We start from the raw sequence: 18,520 nt of genomic DNA on the forward strand, positions 1-18,520 counted from the left end.
ATTTTTAATTTTACTGAGGTCCAGTTGATCAGTGTTTCCTTTTATGGATTGTGCTTTTGGTGTCAAATGTAAGAATTCTGCCTGTACTTAGATCATGAAGATTTTCTGCCATGTTCTTCTAGAAGTGCTGTAGTTTTACATTTTACATTTATATTCATGACACTTTTTGAGTTAATTTTTGTGTTAGATGCGAGGTTCATTTTTTTGCATGCGAATGTTCAGTTGCCCCATCATTCTTTGTTGAAGCCGTCTTTCCTCTGCGGAGTTCTTTGGTGCCTTTGTCAAAAGTCACTTGGGTGTGTTTGTTGGGTTGTTTCTGGGTTTTCTTTTCTGTTCCATTGTTCTGTGTTTCTGTCCCTCTGCCAATACCACACAGTGTTGATTGCTGTATATATACAGGCTTTAATGTTGGGTAGAGTGATTACTTCTTTTTGTTTTTTAGAAAGTTTTATCTACTGTAGTTCTTCTGTTTGTATGAATTTTAGAATAATCATCAATCTCTACAAAAAGAATCTTGCTGAGATTTTGATAGGAATTGCAGTAAACCTGTATATCAATTTTCTGTGTTTAGTCTTCCAATCTGTGAACATGATATGTCGTTCTATTTATTGAGGTCTTTTCTGTTTTCTTCCATCAGTGTTTGTAGTTTTCATCATGTGAGTCCTCTGTTTTTTTTCTTTTTTTTTTTTTGAGATGGAGTCTCACACACTCTGCTGTCCAGCAGGCTGGAGTGCAGTGGTGCGATCTCTGCTCACTGCAACCTCCACTTCCTGGGCTCAAGCAATTCTCCTGCCTCAGCCTCCTGAGTAGCTGAGATTACAGGTGTGCACCACTATGCCCAGCTGATTTTTGTATTTTTAGCAGAAACAGCGTTTCACCATTTTGGCCAGGCTGGTCTCGAACTCCTGGCCTCAAGTGATCCGCCTGCCCCGACCTTTCAGATTGCTGGGATTACAGGCATGAGCCACCATGCCTGGCCCATTTCCTGCATTTGAATATTGGCCTCTCGAGCAAGGTTGGGGAAGTTTTCATGGACAATAGTATCCTGAAATGTGCTTTCCAAGTTACTTGCCTTCTCCCCACTTCTTTCAGGGATGGCAATGAGTTGTAGATTTTGTCTCTTTACATAATCCCTTATTTCTCAGGTTTTGTTCATTGGTTTTTATTCTTTTTCTTTATTTTTATCTGTCTTTCTGTCTGAGTTCAGAGAGCCAGACTTTGAGCTTTGAGATTTTTTCCTCAGCTTGGTCTGTTCCGCATTTCAGTTGCATTATGAAATTCTTGTAGTATGTGTTTGAGCTCTATTAGATCAGTTTGGTTCTTTCTTACCATGGCCATTTTGTCTATCACCTCCTCTGTTATTTTACTGTAATCCTTACATTCCTTGGATTGGGTTTCAACTTTCTCTTGAATCTTTATGATCTTTGTTCCTGTCCATGTTCTGAGTTCTGTTTCTGTCATTTCAGCCGCTTAGGAGCCCTTGCTGAGAAACTAGTGCAGTCTTTTGGAGGAAAGAAGACACCCTGGGTTTTTGATTTGCCAGAGTTCTTATGATGGTTCTTTTTCATCTGTGTGAGCTTAATGTTTCATTAACTGTGATGTAATTTGAGTAGTCAGTTGACTTCTTTTTGAATGTTTTCAGAGGGCCAGTGTTTTATGCAGGGTGTTTATTTGTAGCTGAATTCTTGTCCTAGTTTCACAGAGGGGTATATTAGCAAAGTAATTTTGGTGTTGAAGTTTGGGCTGTGGTCTGGTAGATGGCGCTTAAGTGTTATGGCCAGTAGGTAGGCTCTTACTCAGCTATGTGACTCCTCTGTATTTCCTCAAGATTGCAGCCGTGCCCCTCAGTGCTCTGAAAATGTGGGCTCCTCTCCCACTCGAGTGCTGGCTGCACATCTCAGCTTGGCACTGCCAGGCTGCCCATCACAGCTCTGGGGTGATCTTGGTTTATGTTCCCTCCCTAGCTTGGAGGCAGCAGGGGAAGGGACTTCGGTTGGTGGCGGTTGTGGCAGAGAGCCTTTCACTTGTCTATGGGCCTCTACCCTAAAGAGATGCAGAACCACTGTCAATCAGTGCAGTTGGCCCAGGGTGGGTGACTGCCCTGTGCCCAAGATGGGGAAGGAGGCCCTGCCTGGTGAGGAGCAGGAGGAGCTGGCAGGGGAAGGGAGGTCACCAGCGAGACAGACTGACTGCTGCTTATGGCAACTGCAGCTTCCTGGAGGTACAGCTGAAGTACTCAGGGTTTTTGTTCCTTCCTCTGTCCAAGGGTAGCAAGGGCAGTACCACTGCAGTGGCAGTGACAAGAGGGACTTTTGGTTGCCTCTGTCAGCTCCACCTCAGAAACATGGAGCCACTGCTACTGGGAATCTTCAGCCGAGGGGCGAGGTGGCTACTCTGCTGGCCTGAGGTGAGGGATCTACTTGGTGAAGAGTCAGGGATTGGTTCTCACAGGGAGAAGAGACTGGGCTCCTGTCCATACGGTGACTGTGGCATGCTAGAAGCCCAGATGAAGGCTTCACTGTTTCTTCCCCAGACTGAGGGCAGCAGGTGCAGGACTGCTGCTGTGGCAGTGGCATAGGGGCTATCAGTTGCCTCTGGGAGCCCTTCCTCAGGGAAGACAGAGCCACTACCAGTGGGAATGCTCAGCCAGGGAGGGACGGCTGTTCTGCTGTCCAAAGCCAGGGTCCCTGCCTGGTGAAGAGTTGGGTATGGGAGCTCACAAGGTAGAGAGACTGGGCTCATCTCCATATGGTGGCTGTAGTGTACTAGAGGTACCAGTGTAGCGACCGGGTCCTGTGTTCCTTCCCAACCCAAGGGTGGATAGTGTGGTACCATTTTAGCTATAGTGGTGGAGGGGCTATGGATTCTCTCTCAGATTTCCTCCTCAGAGAAATGCAGAGCCACCTCCAACTGAAGCATTCAGGTAGGCTTGATGGTTGTGCTGGAGTCCCAGGTTGGGAGGCCCTGTCCAGTGAGGAGAAGTGGAAATGGGGACCCGTGTGGGAAACAGTCTGGCCGCGTTTTGTGAGGCGGCTGTGCACTTCCTGGAGTTCTGTTCCAGTCCCTAATCACTGTGCCCCCTCCAGAGCCTGAGGGCAACAGCAGTGAGGGCTGTGGCACAGCAAAAATAGCAGCCTGCTGTCCCTTCGGGAGCTCTGACCTAGGGAAGTACAGAGCTGCTACTGGCCCGAGAGCCTAGGCAGGGCTGGTGTGACCATGCGAGGGTCCCAGGACGATGCATATTTTGGCCTGCTTGATGGCATCCTACATGGCCCTTAAGTTCTGTTCACTTTTTAAGTATTTTCTTCTTTTTCTTCCTTAGACTCAAGGAATTTTAATTTTCCTATCTTAAAGTTTGTTGATTTTTCCTATGGCCCGCTTAAACCTTTTGAATTTCCCTAGTGAAATTTTCATTTCAGTTATTATGCTTTCAACTCCTAGAATTTCCTCTTGGTTTCTTTTTGTTTTCTTTTTATTGATACTTCAATTTGTTCATTATTTTCATGAGTCATTCATATTTCCCTCTAGCTCTGAGCATCTTTATGATAGTTGTCTTTGTGTAGCATGCCACCATCTGGTCTTCTCCACAGATGTTTTCTATTTATTTTTTTCCATTGACTGAACCATACTTTCCTATTTTTTTATGTCTTTTTTTTTTGTCTTACAGTGTTGCAACTCGGGATCAGATTTTCCCACTTCTGTAAGATTTGCTGGGTTTTGTTTAGTTTTGGTTTTTGTTTTCTTATTGCTGTAGGGTGGCACTAGTCCAGGAATTAGCCTGAAGTATAACCTGTAGGTCTTCTCACATTTTTTTCTGAGCCCACGTCTTTCCCTGGCCTTGTGCAGTGACTTTCTAAATTCCCCATGTGTGCAGTTGTTCTTTGTTTTGTTTTGTTTTGTTTTTGAGATGTAGTCTTACTCTGTCACCCAGGCTGGAGTTGCAGGGGTGTGATCTCAGCTCACTGCAACCTGCACCTTTTGGGTTTAAGCGATTCTTCTGCCTCAGCCTCCTGAGTAGCTGGGATTACAGGCACCCACCACGACACCTGGCTAATTTTTATGTTTTTAGTAGAGACAGGATTTCCCCATTGGCCAGGCTGGTCTCGGAACTCCTGACCTCAAGTGATCCGCCCACCTCAGCCTTCCAAAGTGCTGGGATTACAGGTGTGAGCCACCAGGCCAAATGTGCTTATCCTTAATGTCTGATTCCCCAAAGCAGAAAAAGAGGGGAACAGAAGGGGAAAAAAGTAGGCACTGTTCCTTAAATCCTCTGGAAGCCACATCAGGTCAGTGGGGATTGCAGAAATGGCAGCCTGCATTTGTGTTTGCACCTCTGTGATTCAAAGCAGTAATTTGCAGTCAGAACCCAGATCCCCATTATTTGGAGAACAGGGTCTTTATTGCCACTTTGGCCACCAAAGGCCACGCTAGGGATGCTAGTACGGCTTCAAGCCATGAGATGAGGAGATTGGAGATGGGTAGCTGCTGCCAACTAATATTAGTTTCACTTGACTGGCCAGGCCTTCTCCTAGAAGCTACAAGCCTTCATATAGTTTCCAGAGTTTCAAACTAGTTGTATCAGACAGATTCTGACACCTCAGTTGTCTAGGTGGATAGATAGAACCTTGGTGCTTCCTACTCTACCATCTTCCCTGACATCTACTTTTTCTTTTACCTTACATTTATTTTGCACTTTTGGCATTTTCTGTCTTTAAGTATGTAAGTAGTATGCCACCATCTGGAGTTCTGATGGGGAGGTGCTACTGATGTCTATTGGGTAGTATGCTGAGGGTGAGGTCTTGCATAAAAGTCACAGTTAGGCCAGGCGCGGTGGCTCACGCCTGTAATCCTGGCACTTTGGGAGGCCGAGGCGGGTGGATCCACGAGGTCAGGAGATCAAGACCATCCTGGCTAACATGGTGAAACCCCGTCTCTACTAAAAATACAAAAAATTAGCCAGGCGTAGTGGCGGGCACCTGTAGTCTCAGCTACTCGGGAGGCTGAGGCAGGAGAATGGCGTGAACCCGGGAGGCGGAGCTTGTAGTGAGCCGAGATTATGCCACTGTGCTCCAGCCTGGGCAACAGAGTGAGACTCCCTCTCAAAAAAAAAAAAAAAAAAAGTCACAGTTATGAAGTTAATTCTTATCATTTGGGGAAGAGATTTTGATAGGTTGATTGTCACACATCCATCATTATCTTCAGCTACCCAGAAGGCTTTTTTTGATATTTACTCTTTAAATGTACATTTTATGGCACTTAACCTCGGTGCCCATTTAGGTCTCTTCCAAGTATACTTTCCTTTCTTTCCTGTTCTAAAGCCTTTTAAAATAAACTTCCACTCTTGCTCTGAAAAGAAATAAATAAACATACATTTTGTCATTTGATAAATATTTAAATTTTCCACTTGGAGGTTTTTTTGTTTGTTTTGTTTTGTTTTTTTGAGATGGAGTTTTGCTCTTGTTACCCAGGCTGGAGTGCAGTGGCACAATCTCGGCTCACTGCAACCTTTACCTCTTGGGTTCAAGTTATTCTCTGCCTTAGCCTCCCAAGTAGCTGGGATTACAGGCATGCACCACCACACCCGGCTAATTTTGTATTTTTAGTAGAGACGGGGTTTCACCATATTGGTCAGGCTGGTCTCAAACTCCTGACTTCAAATGATGCACCCGCCTCGGCCTCCCAAAGTGCTGGGATTATGGGTGTGAGCCACCACACCCAGCTGAAAGTATGTTTTTAAAGTATATATTTTTTAGGACCTTGTTGTCTGTGTGTGCTGCTTTTTTTTTTTGAGCTGGAGTCTCACTCTGTTGCCCAGGCTGGAGTGCAATGGTGCCATCTCGGCTCACTTCAGCCTCTGCCTCCCAGGTTCAAGCGATTCTCCTGCCTCAGCCTCCCGAGTAGCTGCGATTACAGGCATGTGCCACCACACCCAGCTAATTTTTGTGTTTAGTAGAGATGGGGTTTCACCATGTTGGCTAGGCTGGTCTCAAACTCCTGACCTTAAGAGATCTCCCTGCCTCGGCCTCCCAAAGTGCTAGGATTACAGACGGGAGCCGCTGTGCCCAGCCTGTGTGCTGATTTCTTTGCAGAAACCAGAGTTGTTTTTGTTTTTGTTTTTTGAGATGGAGTCTTGCTCAGCTGCCCAGGCTGGAGTGCAGAGGCCCAATCTCAGCTCACTGCAATCAACGTTTCCTGGGTTCAAGCCATTCTCCCGTCTCAGCCTCCTGAGTAGCTGGGATTACAGGCACTCGCCATCATGCCCAGCTAATATTTGTATTTTAGAAGAGAGGGGGTTTCACCATGTTGATCGGGATGGTCTTGAACTCCTGACCTCCCGTGATCCGCCCGTCTCAGCCTCCCAAAGTGCTAGGATTACAGGCGTGAGCCGCCGTGCCTGGCCCAGAAACCAGAGTTTTTAAATTGCAGCTTTCTTAGTAGGTATGGGCTATAAAAGGAAAAAGATTAACCCACTCACTCCTGTTACAAGGAAGGACAGAAAGTGGAAGAAAACTTCATTTTTAGTTTTGTTGTGGAAAAGTTTGAGTATATATAAAAGTAGAGAGAATAGGCTGGGCGTGGTGGCTCAAACCTGTAATCCCAGCACTTTGAGAGGCCAAGGTGGGTGGATCATGAGGTCAGGAGATTGAGACCATCCTGGCTAACATGGCAAAACCCCGTCTCTACTAAAAATACAAAAATTAGCTAGGCATGGTGGCATGTGCCTGTAGTCCCAGCTACTTGGGAGGCTGAGGCAGGAGAATGGTGTGAACCCAGGAGGTGGAGGTTGCAGTGAGCTGAGATCACATCACCGCACTCCAGCCTGGGCGACAGAGCGAGACTCCGTCTCAGAATAAATAAACAAAAAAGTAGAATAATATAATGACTTCCCATGTATTCGTCATCCAATTTCTTTTTTTCCTTTTCTTTCTTTTTTTTTTAGACGGGGTCTCACTCTGTTGCCAGGCTTGAGTGCAGTGGCACGATCTTGGCTCACTGCAACCTCTGCCTCTTGGGTTCAAGTGATTCTCCTGCCTGAGCCTCTTGAATAGCTGGGACTGTAGGGGCACGCCACCACACCCAGCTAACTTTTGTATTTTTAGTAGAGATGGGGTTTCACTGTGTTGGCCAGGATGGTCTCGATCTCCTGACCTTGTGATCTGCCCACCTCAGCCTCCCAAAGTTTTGGGATTACAGGTGTGAGCCACCACGCCCGGCCTCTTTTTTTTCTTTTTTTAAAGACAGGGTCTCTTACTTTGTCACCCTGGCTGGAGTAGAATTAGATAATCATGGCTTATTGTAGCCTCCTGGGCTCAAGTGATCCTCCTGCCTCAGCCTTTTATGTAGCTAGGACTGCAGATGAGTGCCACTATGTCCAGCTAATTTATTTTGTTTGTTTTAGAGATGGGATCTTACTGTATTGCCCAGGCTGATCTCGAACTCCTAGGCTCAAGGGATCCTCTTGTCTTGGCCTCCCAAATTGCTGGGATTAAAGGGAGGAGCCACTGTACCTGTACCCAGCCCATCACCCAATTTCAGTAGTTGTCAACTCATGGTCATTTTTTTTTTTTTTTTTTTTTTTTTTTGAGATGGAGTTGCACTCTTGTTGCCCAGGCTGGACTGCAGTGGTGTGATCTTGGCTCACTGCAACCTCTGCCCCCAGGGTTCAAGTGATTCTCCTGCCTCAGCCTCCCTAGTCACTAGCATTACAGGCACCCGCCACCAAGTCCAGCTAATTTTTGTTATTTTTAGTAGAGACAGGGTTTCGCCATGTTGGCCAGGCTGGTCTCAAACTCCTGACCTCAGGTGATCGACCTGCCTCGGCCTCCCAAAGTGCTGGGGTTACAGGTGTGAGCCAGCACGCTCGGCCAACTCAGGATCATTTTTGTTTCATCTGTTCCAGTGATTATCTACCAGGACTGATTCTGTCATTTGTCAATGTCTTGAAAGATTTTTGCTTGTCGCAAGCCTGGAGGGAGGAATTGTGAGGGGCAGGTGCTACTGATGTCTGTTGGGTGGAGATCAAGTATGCTGCTAAACATTCCAAAATGCACAGGGCAGCCCACACTATCCACACAACTAAAAAATCAGCCCAAAATGTCATCTGCGGTTGAGAAATCTTATCTGTATCTTGTCTTAATGCACTGACATTTTTATAATGTTATTACATCCAAGAATAGGAGAGGTGATTATTTGTTCAGATATACTTTAATGTCATTCATCTGATATACTTTAATGTCATTCAAGATTGGTATAAAATTTCCCTTATATAGGTTTTTCATATTACTTGTAAATTTACTGTGATTCTTAGTATAAATGAAGGCTATTGATTTTAATGTGTCAATTTTATATCCAGCTACTTCAGTGAGTGAGTTTTATCATTCATTCTCTGGACTGTTTTTTTGAGATGGAGTCTCGCTCTGTCACCCAGGCGCAATCTCGGCTCACTGCAGCCTCCACCTCCCAGATTCAAGCAATTCTCCTGCCTCCGCCTCCCGAGTAGCTAGGATTACAGGCGTGCGCCACAATGCCCAGCTAATTTTTGTATTTTTAGTAGAGATGGAGTTTCACTGTGTTGGCCAGGATGGTCTCAGTCCGTTCTCTGGACTTTTTAATATTATCTGCAAATAGAGGTAGTTTTACTTTCTCTTTACTCATATCTAATTGATTTATATTGCCTGATTGCATTGGTTAATATGTCTAGTACAGTGTTAAATTGTAGGGAAAATAATGGGTGTCTTTGCCTTGTTCTTGAGCATAGCAGAAATACCTCTAGCGTATTTAATAGATACTAGCCTTAGGACAAAGGTCTATGTATTTTATCATGTTGAGGAAGTATCCCTCAGTTCATATTTGCTTGAGTGTGTTTATTGTCTGTGGTGCTGAATTTTGCTGAACATTTTCTCAGCATCTCTAGATGTGTATTATTCCTTACTTAAATGCATTTAATGTACTATAATAAGTGCTATAATAAGGGGAGTGAGTTGTTGGAACTCAAAGTTAGGAAAAGGTACACAGAGGAGTTAACATTTGAACTGAATCTGAAGGATACAAAGGAGTTCGGAATGTAGGAAAAGGAGGGAAGACATTCAGGAGTATAAATGATTACAGGAATGGGGTAATTTATGAGTCCATCATAGGCTTTGGGTACTAGATTATATTTCCTAAATTCATATGCCTCCTCATTCTCTGATCCTTCTGCTCCATTCTCTTGGTCACTCTTACACACTCACCCGCCTTAACTGAGTTTGTTTTATTCATTTGTTCACTTATCAGTTCAGCTGTCATCCATTATTTTATATAGTGTTTTTTAAAATTTTGTCCTCTTTTAGTCATATAGCAAACCCTTATTGAGATACCATTAATCCCTTCTACACATCTAGTCTCAGCCAGTCACATGAATCATGGGCTGTTGCTTTCTTTTTTTCTTTTTTCAGGATGTAAGAGCACACCTAAAATGACAAAGTCAACTCAAACTCAGGATTCATTTCAGGAGCAGATAAGGAAAAGATTGAAAAGGGATGAACCCTGGAACTTCATATCAGAAAGATCCTGCATATATGAAGAGAAATTAAAGAAACAGCAGGACAAAAATGAAAATCTACAAATAATTTCAGTTGCCCATACAAAAATCCTTACTGTAGATAGAAGCCATAAAAATGTTGAGTTTGGCCAAAACTTCTACCTGAAATCAGTCTTCATTAAGCAACAGAGATTTGCTAAAGAAAAAACTCCATCAAAATGTGAAATACAAAGAAATAGTTTCAAGCAGAATTCAAATTTACTTAACCAATCAAAAATCAGAACAGCAGAGAAACGCTATAAATGCAGTACATGTGAAAAAGCCTTCATTCACAATTCATCCCTTCGTAAACATCAGAAAAACCACACTGGAGAAAAATTATTTAAATGTAAAGAATGTTTAAAAGCTTTCAGCCAAAGTTCTGCTCTTATTCAACATCAAAGAACTCATACAGGAGAGAAACCCTATATATGTAAAGAATGTGGGAAAGCCTTCAGCCATAGTGCATCCCTTTGTAAGCATTTAAGAACCCATACTGTGGAGAAATGCTATAGATGTAAAGAATGTGGTAAATCCTTCAGTCGAAGGTCTGGGCTTTTTATACATCAAAAAATCCATGCTCAAGAAAATCCCCATAAATACAATCCAGGTAGGAAGGCATCGAGTTACAGCACATCCCTTTCTGGAAGTCAGAAAATTCATCTCAGAAAGAAGTCCTACTTATGTAATGAATGTGGCAACACCTTTAAGTCTAGCTCATCCCTTCGTTATCATCAGAGAATTCACACTGGAGAGAAACCTTTTAAATGTAGTGAATGTGGGAGAGCCTTCAGCCAGAGTGCCTCTCTTATTCAACATGAAAGAATTCACACCGGAGAAAAGCCCTATAGATGCAATGAATGTGGGAAAGGCTTTACTTCTATTTCACGACTTAATAGACACCGAATAATTCATACTGGAGAGAAATTGTATAATTGTAATGAATGTGGTAAAGCCTTAAGCTCCCACTCAACACTTATTATTCATGAGCGAATTCATACTGGAGAGAAACCATGTAAATGTAAAGTATGTGGAAAAGCCTTCAGACAGAGTTCAGCTCTCATTCAACATCAGAGAATGCATACTGGAGAAAGACCCTATAAGTGTAACGAATGTGACAAAACATTCAGGTGTAACTCATCGCTTAGTAATCACCAGAGAATTCATACTGGAGAGAAACCATATCGATGTTTAGAATGTGGGATGTCTTTTGGCCAAAGTGCAGCTCTTATACAACATCAGAGGATTCATACAGGAGAAAAACCCTTTAAATGTAATACATGTGGAAAAACTTTTAGACAAAGCTCATCACTTATTGCACATCAAAGAATTCATACTGGAGAGAAACCCTATGAATGTAATGCATGTGGGAAACTCTTTAGCCAGAGGTCATCCCTTACTAATCATTATAAAATTCACATTGAAGAGGACTCCTTAAAAGCCGATTTGCATGTGTGAAAGCCTTAAACCAAAACTCATCAGAGAATACATGCTTGAGAGTGATTTATTAAATATAATGAATATGAGAAAACTCTTAGTTCTCATCAGATACTAAGTTTTAAGAATAAACTTTAGCTATGTAATAACTTATGGGAAAAGCTTTTATACTTGTCACTCACTTTTTAAAATATCCTGAGACAGTTCACTGTTGGAGACATTGAAATTGGCCATTTGTAAGATAAAAGGTATGTTTATAAAATCTCTTTATATAATATATGCTATCTATGACATCCAAAAAAGAAAAGTCTGGGTGCTGAGGTGCTGAATTTTTCATTAGAAAAACATTTGTATAAGCTACTATTATATAAATATAAGCATATTTATTACAGCAAACATTTTAATAGCAAACAAAACAATTGATCTTAAAAATATATGCAATATATACTTACCTGGCAGGGGAGATTACCATGATCATGAAGGTGGTTTTCCCAGGGCAAGGCTTATCCATTGCACTCCAGATGTGCTGACCCCTTCAATTTCCCAAAATGTGGAAAACTCGACTGCATAATTTATGGTAGTGGGGGACTACATTCGCGCTTTCTCCTGAAATATATGTATATATGCAGTATTAGAGCAAAGGACCAATAAGAGATAAAAAACTAACTGAACTACCTCTTAGTGTCTGGAATTTACCTTTTCCTGACTTACTGTCAAACTTCGTGCATGGCTTTTATTAAAAAAGAAAAAATCTGTTCTCTTTGTTGTAGTCATTCCCAAACAACATCTAATAGCCTCCCATATTTTCTATACATTTCCTAGTTTTGTTTTCAGAATTTTTTCTTTATTGTCTTGAAGTCATATTTATTATGAAACCATACTTGCTATGCTCTGAACAGTAATGTTAGATAGTTTAGGTTGAAGCATTTTGTTTGTTTAGGCAGTCGCTTCAAGGATAAAGCTATTAATATTTTTTTAGTTGGCTGCAGATGAAATCCTAATTGTTTAAAGAGCCTATCACTTGTGACAGTCTTCAGAAGGAATCAGTTTATGAAATAAAAGTTTTTTTTCCTCGTGGGGTTTTAAAAGTTTCAGACTGCAAAGGAAATTCTTTAAAAATAATTGTAAATTTCAAAACTGATTTACTTAGAAATGTTTGTTTAAGCCTGAGTTTGGGCCAGATATTATCCTGAGCGCTGGAAATTGTATAGAAGAAAGAAACAGACCTTAAAGAAGTCATGAATTGAGTGGGTGGAGAAGAGGAGGTTAAAGGGAGTAAGCAAATCATAATGTGTTGGGGTTTTCACAGATAAATAGTTAAGCTGTGATGCTGTGTTGCAGAATACAAATGGAGAGATTTGCATGGGATGCAGAAATATGGAAGACTAACCAAGCAAACCAGGAGAGACCAGCAATAGTGTCCCAGAGACCATGATGTCTGAGCCCAGTTTTGGAAGAATAGTAGGTATTCTTCATGAAGTGAGATCCTGAATAGAGGGAGCCACATATGCAAAGGTGTAGGGTGGGTGGGTGACAGCATATTACATTTGTAGAGAATCTATAGGAAGTAATGAAAAAGATAAGCTTGAGAAGAAGGCAGTGGCTAGGTAACAAAAGGTCTTACTTGCCAAACTAAGGAATTTGAATTTTATTCTGAAATTTAGGGTACTAAGTAACGATTTTAAATGATGGAAACCGTATTGCACGAATGTGTAGAGGATGAATTTAGGAGATTGAAGACTGCTGAACAGACTGAAGCCTAGAATTCAGCCTCCAGTGATGGGTGAAGGAGGCTCTAAGCTCAAGCAAGGATAGTGAAGAATATGTTGCACATGCTAATGTAGTAAGAATAGATAAGGCATAGTTTTTGCTATCAAATAATTGGGGAAGGTGATTTACACACAGGGTAGATTAACTGCTGGATTTCTGCCTTAGTTACCTGGATGGATGGTGGTGTGATATGCCTTGTAGGCAATATAGGGGTAAACAGTTTGATTTTATACATGTTAAATGAGTCATCCAAACCCAAAAGGTCAATTTGAGCTGGATGGCTTGAGTTAGGAGTAATTAACATATAGTTAGTGAAAAGCTTGGCACATGTAAATTGGCCATGAGAATGTATAGATTAGAATGAGAAAGGGATCATGGATACAACCCAGGAAAACATCAAATACAAGAAGTAGATGAAGGAATTGTGCAAAGATGAAAAGGAATGGCCCTTTATGTAGGAGAAAAGGCAGAAGAGTGATGTCACTGAACCCAAGGGATAAATGAATCTCAGATGGGCAGTAGTGTCAGGTGCTGTAAATGAAGTAATAAGGAGAGTAAATTGGTAAATGAGATAATTGTAGACTTTGGCAAGAGAAATTTCACTGAAGGAGGGTGAACAAGTAGGCTGTTGAAGACTATTTCAAATATAATTGAAGGTGAGAATGACTTACGGACCGTTTCTAGTTTAATAATGTATGCACATGTTGAGGGTAGATTAAAGAAGACATTGCTGGGAGGAACAACTTTCCTGAAATAAATTCGAGTCATAGCATAGGTGGAAGAATTAACCTTAACTTCAGGGAGGGAAAAGCCCACATAAAGAAGGGAATACAGATAAGTGATTTGGAGGTGAAGGAATTTTCTGCCTGCTGACTCATTTTCTCTAAGGAGAAAGACTTCATTTTTTAAGAGTCTCAATTTGGATATTTGAGTGCTTAATGATATTAAATTAATGAGTTTCAATCCTTGTCCTGGAGGTTTTTTGGGAAGTCAAGGCTCTTGAGTTTTATTTCCTACCCTTGTTTCAATAAGAAAGCTCCATGTTTGTCAGTTTCATGTATTTGATAGTTGTTATTTTTAATTATAAGGAAAAAATTTGCTGGTGAATTAAAGTTTGAAAACTACTCAGGGAGGGAGAGAAAATGCTTTTTAAAAAGTGGTAAATCTGAGGAGACTGGAAAGAAATGTCAGAGTTCAACAGGCATGTGGAGGTAGATGGAAAGGCATTCCAAATTGGGGAAAAGCTTGTGCAAGGCAAGGAGGCATGACGTGTTCATGGTATTATTGCAAATTGTATTTTAAAACTTCATTCCTGTTTGTTCCTAGTATATAGAAGTATAATTGGTTTTTGTATATTGACCTTGTATCCAGCAACCTAGCTAAATTCACTTATTTCTAATAGCTTGCTTGTAGATTTTTTTGGATATTTTGCACATAACAATAATCTAAATAATTTCCATTCTGTTTCTCTTTTCCAATCATAATACATTTTATTTTTTTTTCTTACATTATAGCACTAGTACAGGCCAGTACATTGTTGAATAGAAATGATAAGTATATTTCTCTATTTAATATTATGTTAGCTTTCTTTCCAGGCTGGGCATGGTGGCTCACACCTGTAATCCCAGCACTTTGGGAGGCCAAGACAAGAGGATTGCTTGAGCCCAGGAAGGAGTTCGAGACCAGCCTGAGCAACAACAACAACAATTAGCCAGGCATAGTGGTGCACATCTGTAGTCCCAGGTACTTGGGAGGCTGAGGTAAGAGAATTGCTTGAGCTCAGGAGGTTGAGGCTGCAGCGAGCTGTGATCCCACCACTGCACTCCAGCTTGGGGAAAGAGCAAGACTCTGCCTCCCCCACATGCGCCCCCCACCCCTGCCCTTGCCAAGAAATTGTTTGTGGATCCCTGTTAACAGAATAAGGACATTCCCTCATATTCCTAGTGTGATGTGAGTTTTTATCATAAAAGGGAGTAGTATTTTGTAATGTCCATTTTCTTCATTGGTTGAAATGATCATTTTGTTTTTCTCTTCATTCTTTTAATAGATAATTGTTTGAATTTTGGTGTTACCCAATGTTTCATTCCTGAAATAAATTCTACTTGGTCATGATATATCATCATGTATGTGTATATGTATATAAGATCAGGTTTCTTCCTTAGTAAACAGAAGCCTGATGAAGTGCCCAACGTTGTGTTCTAAGAACTTAGAGCAAAAGGAAATTATCCACGTCTCAAGGAAAGATGTAATAATACATAGAAATGAGGTACTCTTGGAAGGCAAGGCCAAGAGTAAGGCCAGGAGCAAAAGGCTCAGAGGAAGAATAAATCTAGCATTTGTAGGGACCTGTAGGGAGACTGGCTTTGCTGGTGTAGAGGGCTCCTGGTAGGATAAAATAAAAATATTTGAAATGAAAGCTTACAGTTACCCTGTCAGAGACTTTGAATGCTGTCTAAGACTGTAGGAGTTTGGATATGATGATGGACATATTTATTCACTATATTTCTGAGGAGCAAATGACCAATTTGAGACTATTTTAGGAAGAATTATCTGATAGAATAGATGATTCAAAGATTATTTGATCATTTCTGATTATGATCAGATGATTCAAAGATTATATGATCATTGAGAAACTGAAGGACTGATTGTTGGGAGTAGGTCTTTGGGCAAGTCTGTGAGAAGAGTTCTTAATGAGAACTAAAAAGGTTATTTCTGTTCTTGGTGTCCGAAACTGTTCTGGTATTTTGCCAAATACCACAGATAGTAAAATTCTTAATTAAAGCTGACATGGTTATATTTTTTAAAATTTAGGTGCAGTTAGTCTTTCAAGATCAGAAGATATTTAGTTAGTATCATAGTTCAGTCTGTTCCAAGCTGTAAAGTCAGTTATTTCAGTAATGTAATTTCTAAGATCTATAAAAAATGAAAATATTTTATTTTCTTATATAACTTTCCGTGAGAGCATTGAACAGTCAAGAAACTTGTATGTTTTCCAGCCCCCATTCTGCTTCAAGTTACATGGTGTCTAGCCTTTTCAGCTCTAGAAATTCTACATTATTATGTAATATCCTGCTTTATGGGTCTTGGTGGTATATGGTATAGATCAACTCAAAATTTAAAATTTTCATCGTATGAATTTTTGTGTAGAGATTTCAAGATGAGTTGATCTGAGAAAAAAAAGAACTCCAAAGAAATCTTACTATTTTCCTGTTGGTATATATTGTTCAATAAAACACTATATTGGTATATATTATTCAATAAAACACTATATTGGTATATATTGTTCAAGAAAATAATTATGTATTACAAATTAAATTTTCAACCTAAAAATCAGATTGTTCCAGGAAGATGGAATAGACAGATGTACCTTTCCTTATTTATCCCATACATCTGAAACCTTGTATATTGTAAATAAACATAAGACTCTGGTAATTCCTTTTTTTTTTTTCCTTCAAGACGGTCTTGTTCGTTCCCAGGCTGGAATGCAATGATGTGATCACGGCTCACTGCAGTCTTGACCGCCCAGGCCCAAGTGATCCTCCCACCCCAGCCTCCAAAATAGCTGGGACCACAGTCCTGTACCATGCACCACTGTGCCTGGCTATTTTTTTTTTTTTTGTAGGGGTGGGTTTCGCTATGTTTCCCAGGCTCCAACTCCTGGGTTCAAGTGATCCTTCTGCCTTGGCCTCCCAAAGTGCTGGGATACAGGTGTGAGCCACCATGCCTGGCCAGTGGTGATTCTTTTTGTCTCATATATCCCAGACTTGGAGCTGAAGAAGATGGAAAACCCAGAAACACCAACAGAGACCCACCAAAAAAGGAAGCTCTAAGAAAAGTCTACTGTCTCTACCCAAAGGACCAGGAATTGGGCAGTCTAGCTAGACAGAAAACTTTAGACAGCCACTCTACTTTAGTCACACAACCAGATAAAGCTGCTCCCATGACTATACACACCAGCAAAAGCCAAGTGGGAAGTCTAAACTTCTACCCTTGTAAGGATGAAAAGAAGGCTCATAAAACCCCTGCTGGGTGGTATCAGAGAGTGCCAAGGGCTAGGTTATTCATCCACACTGGCTGGTAATGAGTACCTGCCCCATGCCAGCAATAATAGTGGGGACCATGTGCAGAAAGGGCTTCTATCCCCACCCAGTAGGAAGAAGGCATCATTCCACTTTTCTGGTAGGTTGGTGTTAAGTGGAGGCCTAGTGCAGAGTAAGACCATTTACCCCTGCCCAGCAGTAATCAGACCACATTCCAACCCCACAGTGTCATTGGAGGCTACACAGGGAGCAGGAATAAGTCACACGTAATACCTCCCAACCATAGTTATATCAGTGTAGGCCTAGTAAGCTCCCAGAAATTTCACCCACACAAAGAAGTAAAATGGAGACCCTTATGTGGTATCTAGATACGTCAAATGAGGAACATGAGCTTCTAGTCCACCTGGTCAAATAAGATTCAGAGTTTCATAACATAATACTAAAAATGTTCAAGTTTCAACAAAAAATCATGTCAAGATCCAGGAAGATCACTTGAATGAAAAATGACAATCAGTAGATACTAACAAGTTAATGATAGACATGTTAGAATTATCTGACAAAGATTTTTAAGTAGCCATCATAAACATGTTTCAGTGAGCAATTATAAAAATGTTTGAAATAAGACTCTCAGCAAAGAAGTGAGAAAGAAAAAATGGAAATTTTAGGCTGGGCGTGGTGGATCATGCTTGTAATCCAGCACTTTGGGAGGCTGAGGCGGGCAGACCATGGGGTCAGGAGTTCGAGACCAGCCTGGCCAATATGGTGAAACTCTGTCTCTACTAAAAATACAAAAATTAGCTGGGCGTGGTGGTGCACACCTGTAGTCCCAGCTACTCGGGAGGCTGACGCAGAAGAATCGCTTGAACCTGGGAGGCAGAGGTTGCAGTGGGCCAAGATCGTGCCACTGCAGTCCAGCCTGGGCAGCAGAGCAAGACTCTGTCTCAAAAAACAACAACAACAACAAAAAAACAACAACAAAAAAAACACGGAAATTTTAGAACTAAAATACAGTAACCAAAAATTTTAAAATTCACTGCATAGGCACAGCAGCAGAACTGAGAGGACAGAGGAAAGTATCAGTGGATTTAAAGATAAAGTAGAATTTACTCAGTCTTAAATACGGAGAGAAAACAGACTGGAAGAAAAGCAGAGACTCAGGAATCTGTAGAATTGTAATAAAAGATCTAACAATATAATCAGAGTTCAGGGGAAAGAGAGAAGAAAAAGTGGGCCTAGAAAATCTTTGAAATATTAATGGCTGAAAATTGCCAAGTTTAGCAGTAGGTATGAACCTATACATTCAAGAAGCTGAGCAAACCCCTAGAAGCATGAAACCAAGGAATCCACACCAAAACATCACAGTTCAACTTCGGAAAACTAAAAGAAAATCTGGAGGCTAGGCTGGGCTTGGTGGCTCACGCCTGTAATCCCAGCACTTTGGGAGGCCGAGGCGGGCAGATCACAAGGTCAGGAGATCGAGACCATCCTGGCTAACACGGTGAAACCCTGTCTACTAAAAATACAAAAAATTAGCTGGGCGTGGTAGCGGGCGCCTGTAGTCCCAGCTACTCGGGAGGCTGAGGCAGGAGAATGGTGTGAACCTGGGAGGTGGAGCTTGCAGTGAGCTGAGATTGCGCCACTGCACTCCAGCCTGGGGGACAGAGTGAGACACTGTCTCAAAAACAAACAAACAAAAAAAAAAACTGGAGGCTAG

General features: G+C 41.4%; 1 protein-coding gene and 1 non-coding gene across 4 annotated transcripts in view; both read left to right on the plus strand.

Moving 5' to 3' along the window:
• Positions 1-14,880, plus strand: part of ZNF354B (zinc finger protein 354B) — a 28,743-nt gene extending 13,863 nt beyond the window's left edge. The window contains exons 5-7 of one of the 3 annotated variants that reach the window (XR_008679653.2): positions 9,435-11,244; positions 12,338-12,457; positions 14,362-14,880. Coding sequence is in view for 1 of the 3 variants with exons in the window: in XM_055386478.2 (XP_055242453.1) it covers positions 9,435-11,017 (1,583 nt within the window). In the remaining 2 variants the exon portion in view is untranslated. Of the gene's footprint in view, positions 1-9,434 lie in introns of all 3 variants that reach the window. The other 2 variants (XR_008679651.2, XM_055386478.2) reach the window with 2 other exon arrangements.
• On the plus strand, positions 11,441-11,605 carry LOC115934880 (U1 spliceosomal RNA). Its single transcript, XR_004070617.2, has one exon. It is a non-coding gene; the product is annotated as a U1 spliceosomal RNA (small nuclear RNA).
• Positions 14,881-18,520: the final 3,640 nt, after the last annotated feature.

Source organism: Gorilla gorilla, chromosome 4 (assembly GCF_029281585.2).
Source record: "Gorilla gorilla gorilla isolate KB3781 chromosome 4, NHGRI_mGorGor1-v2.1_pri, whole genome shotgun sequence".
Taxonomy (NCBI): Eukaryota; Metazoa; Chordata; class Mammalia; order Primates; family Hominidae; genus Gorilla; species Gorilla gorilla.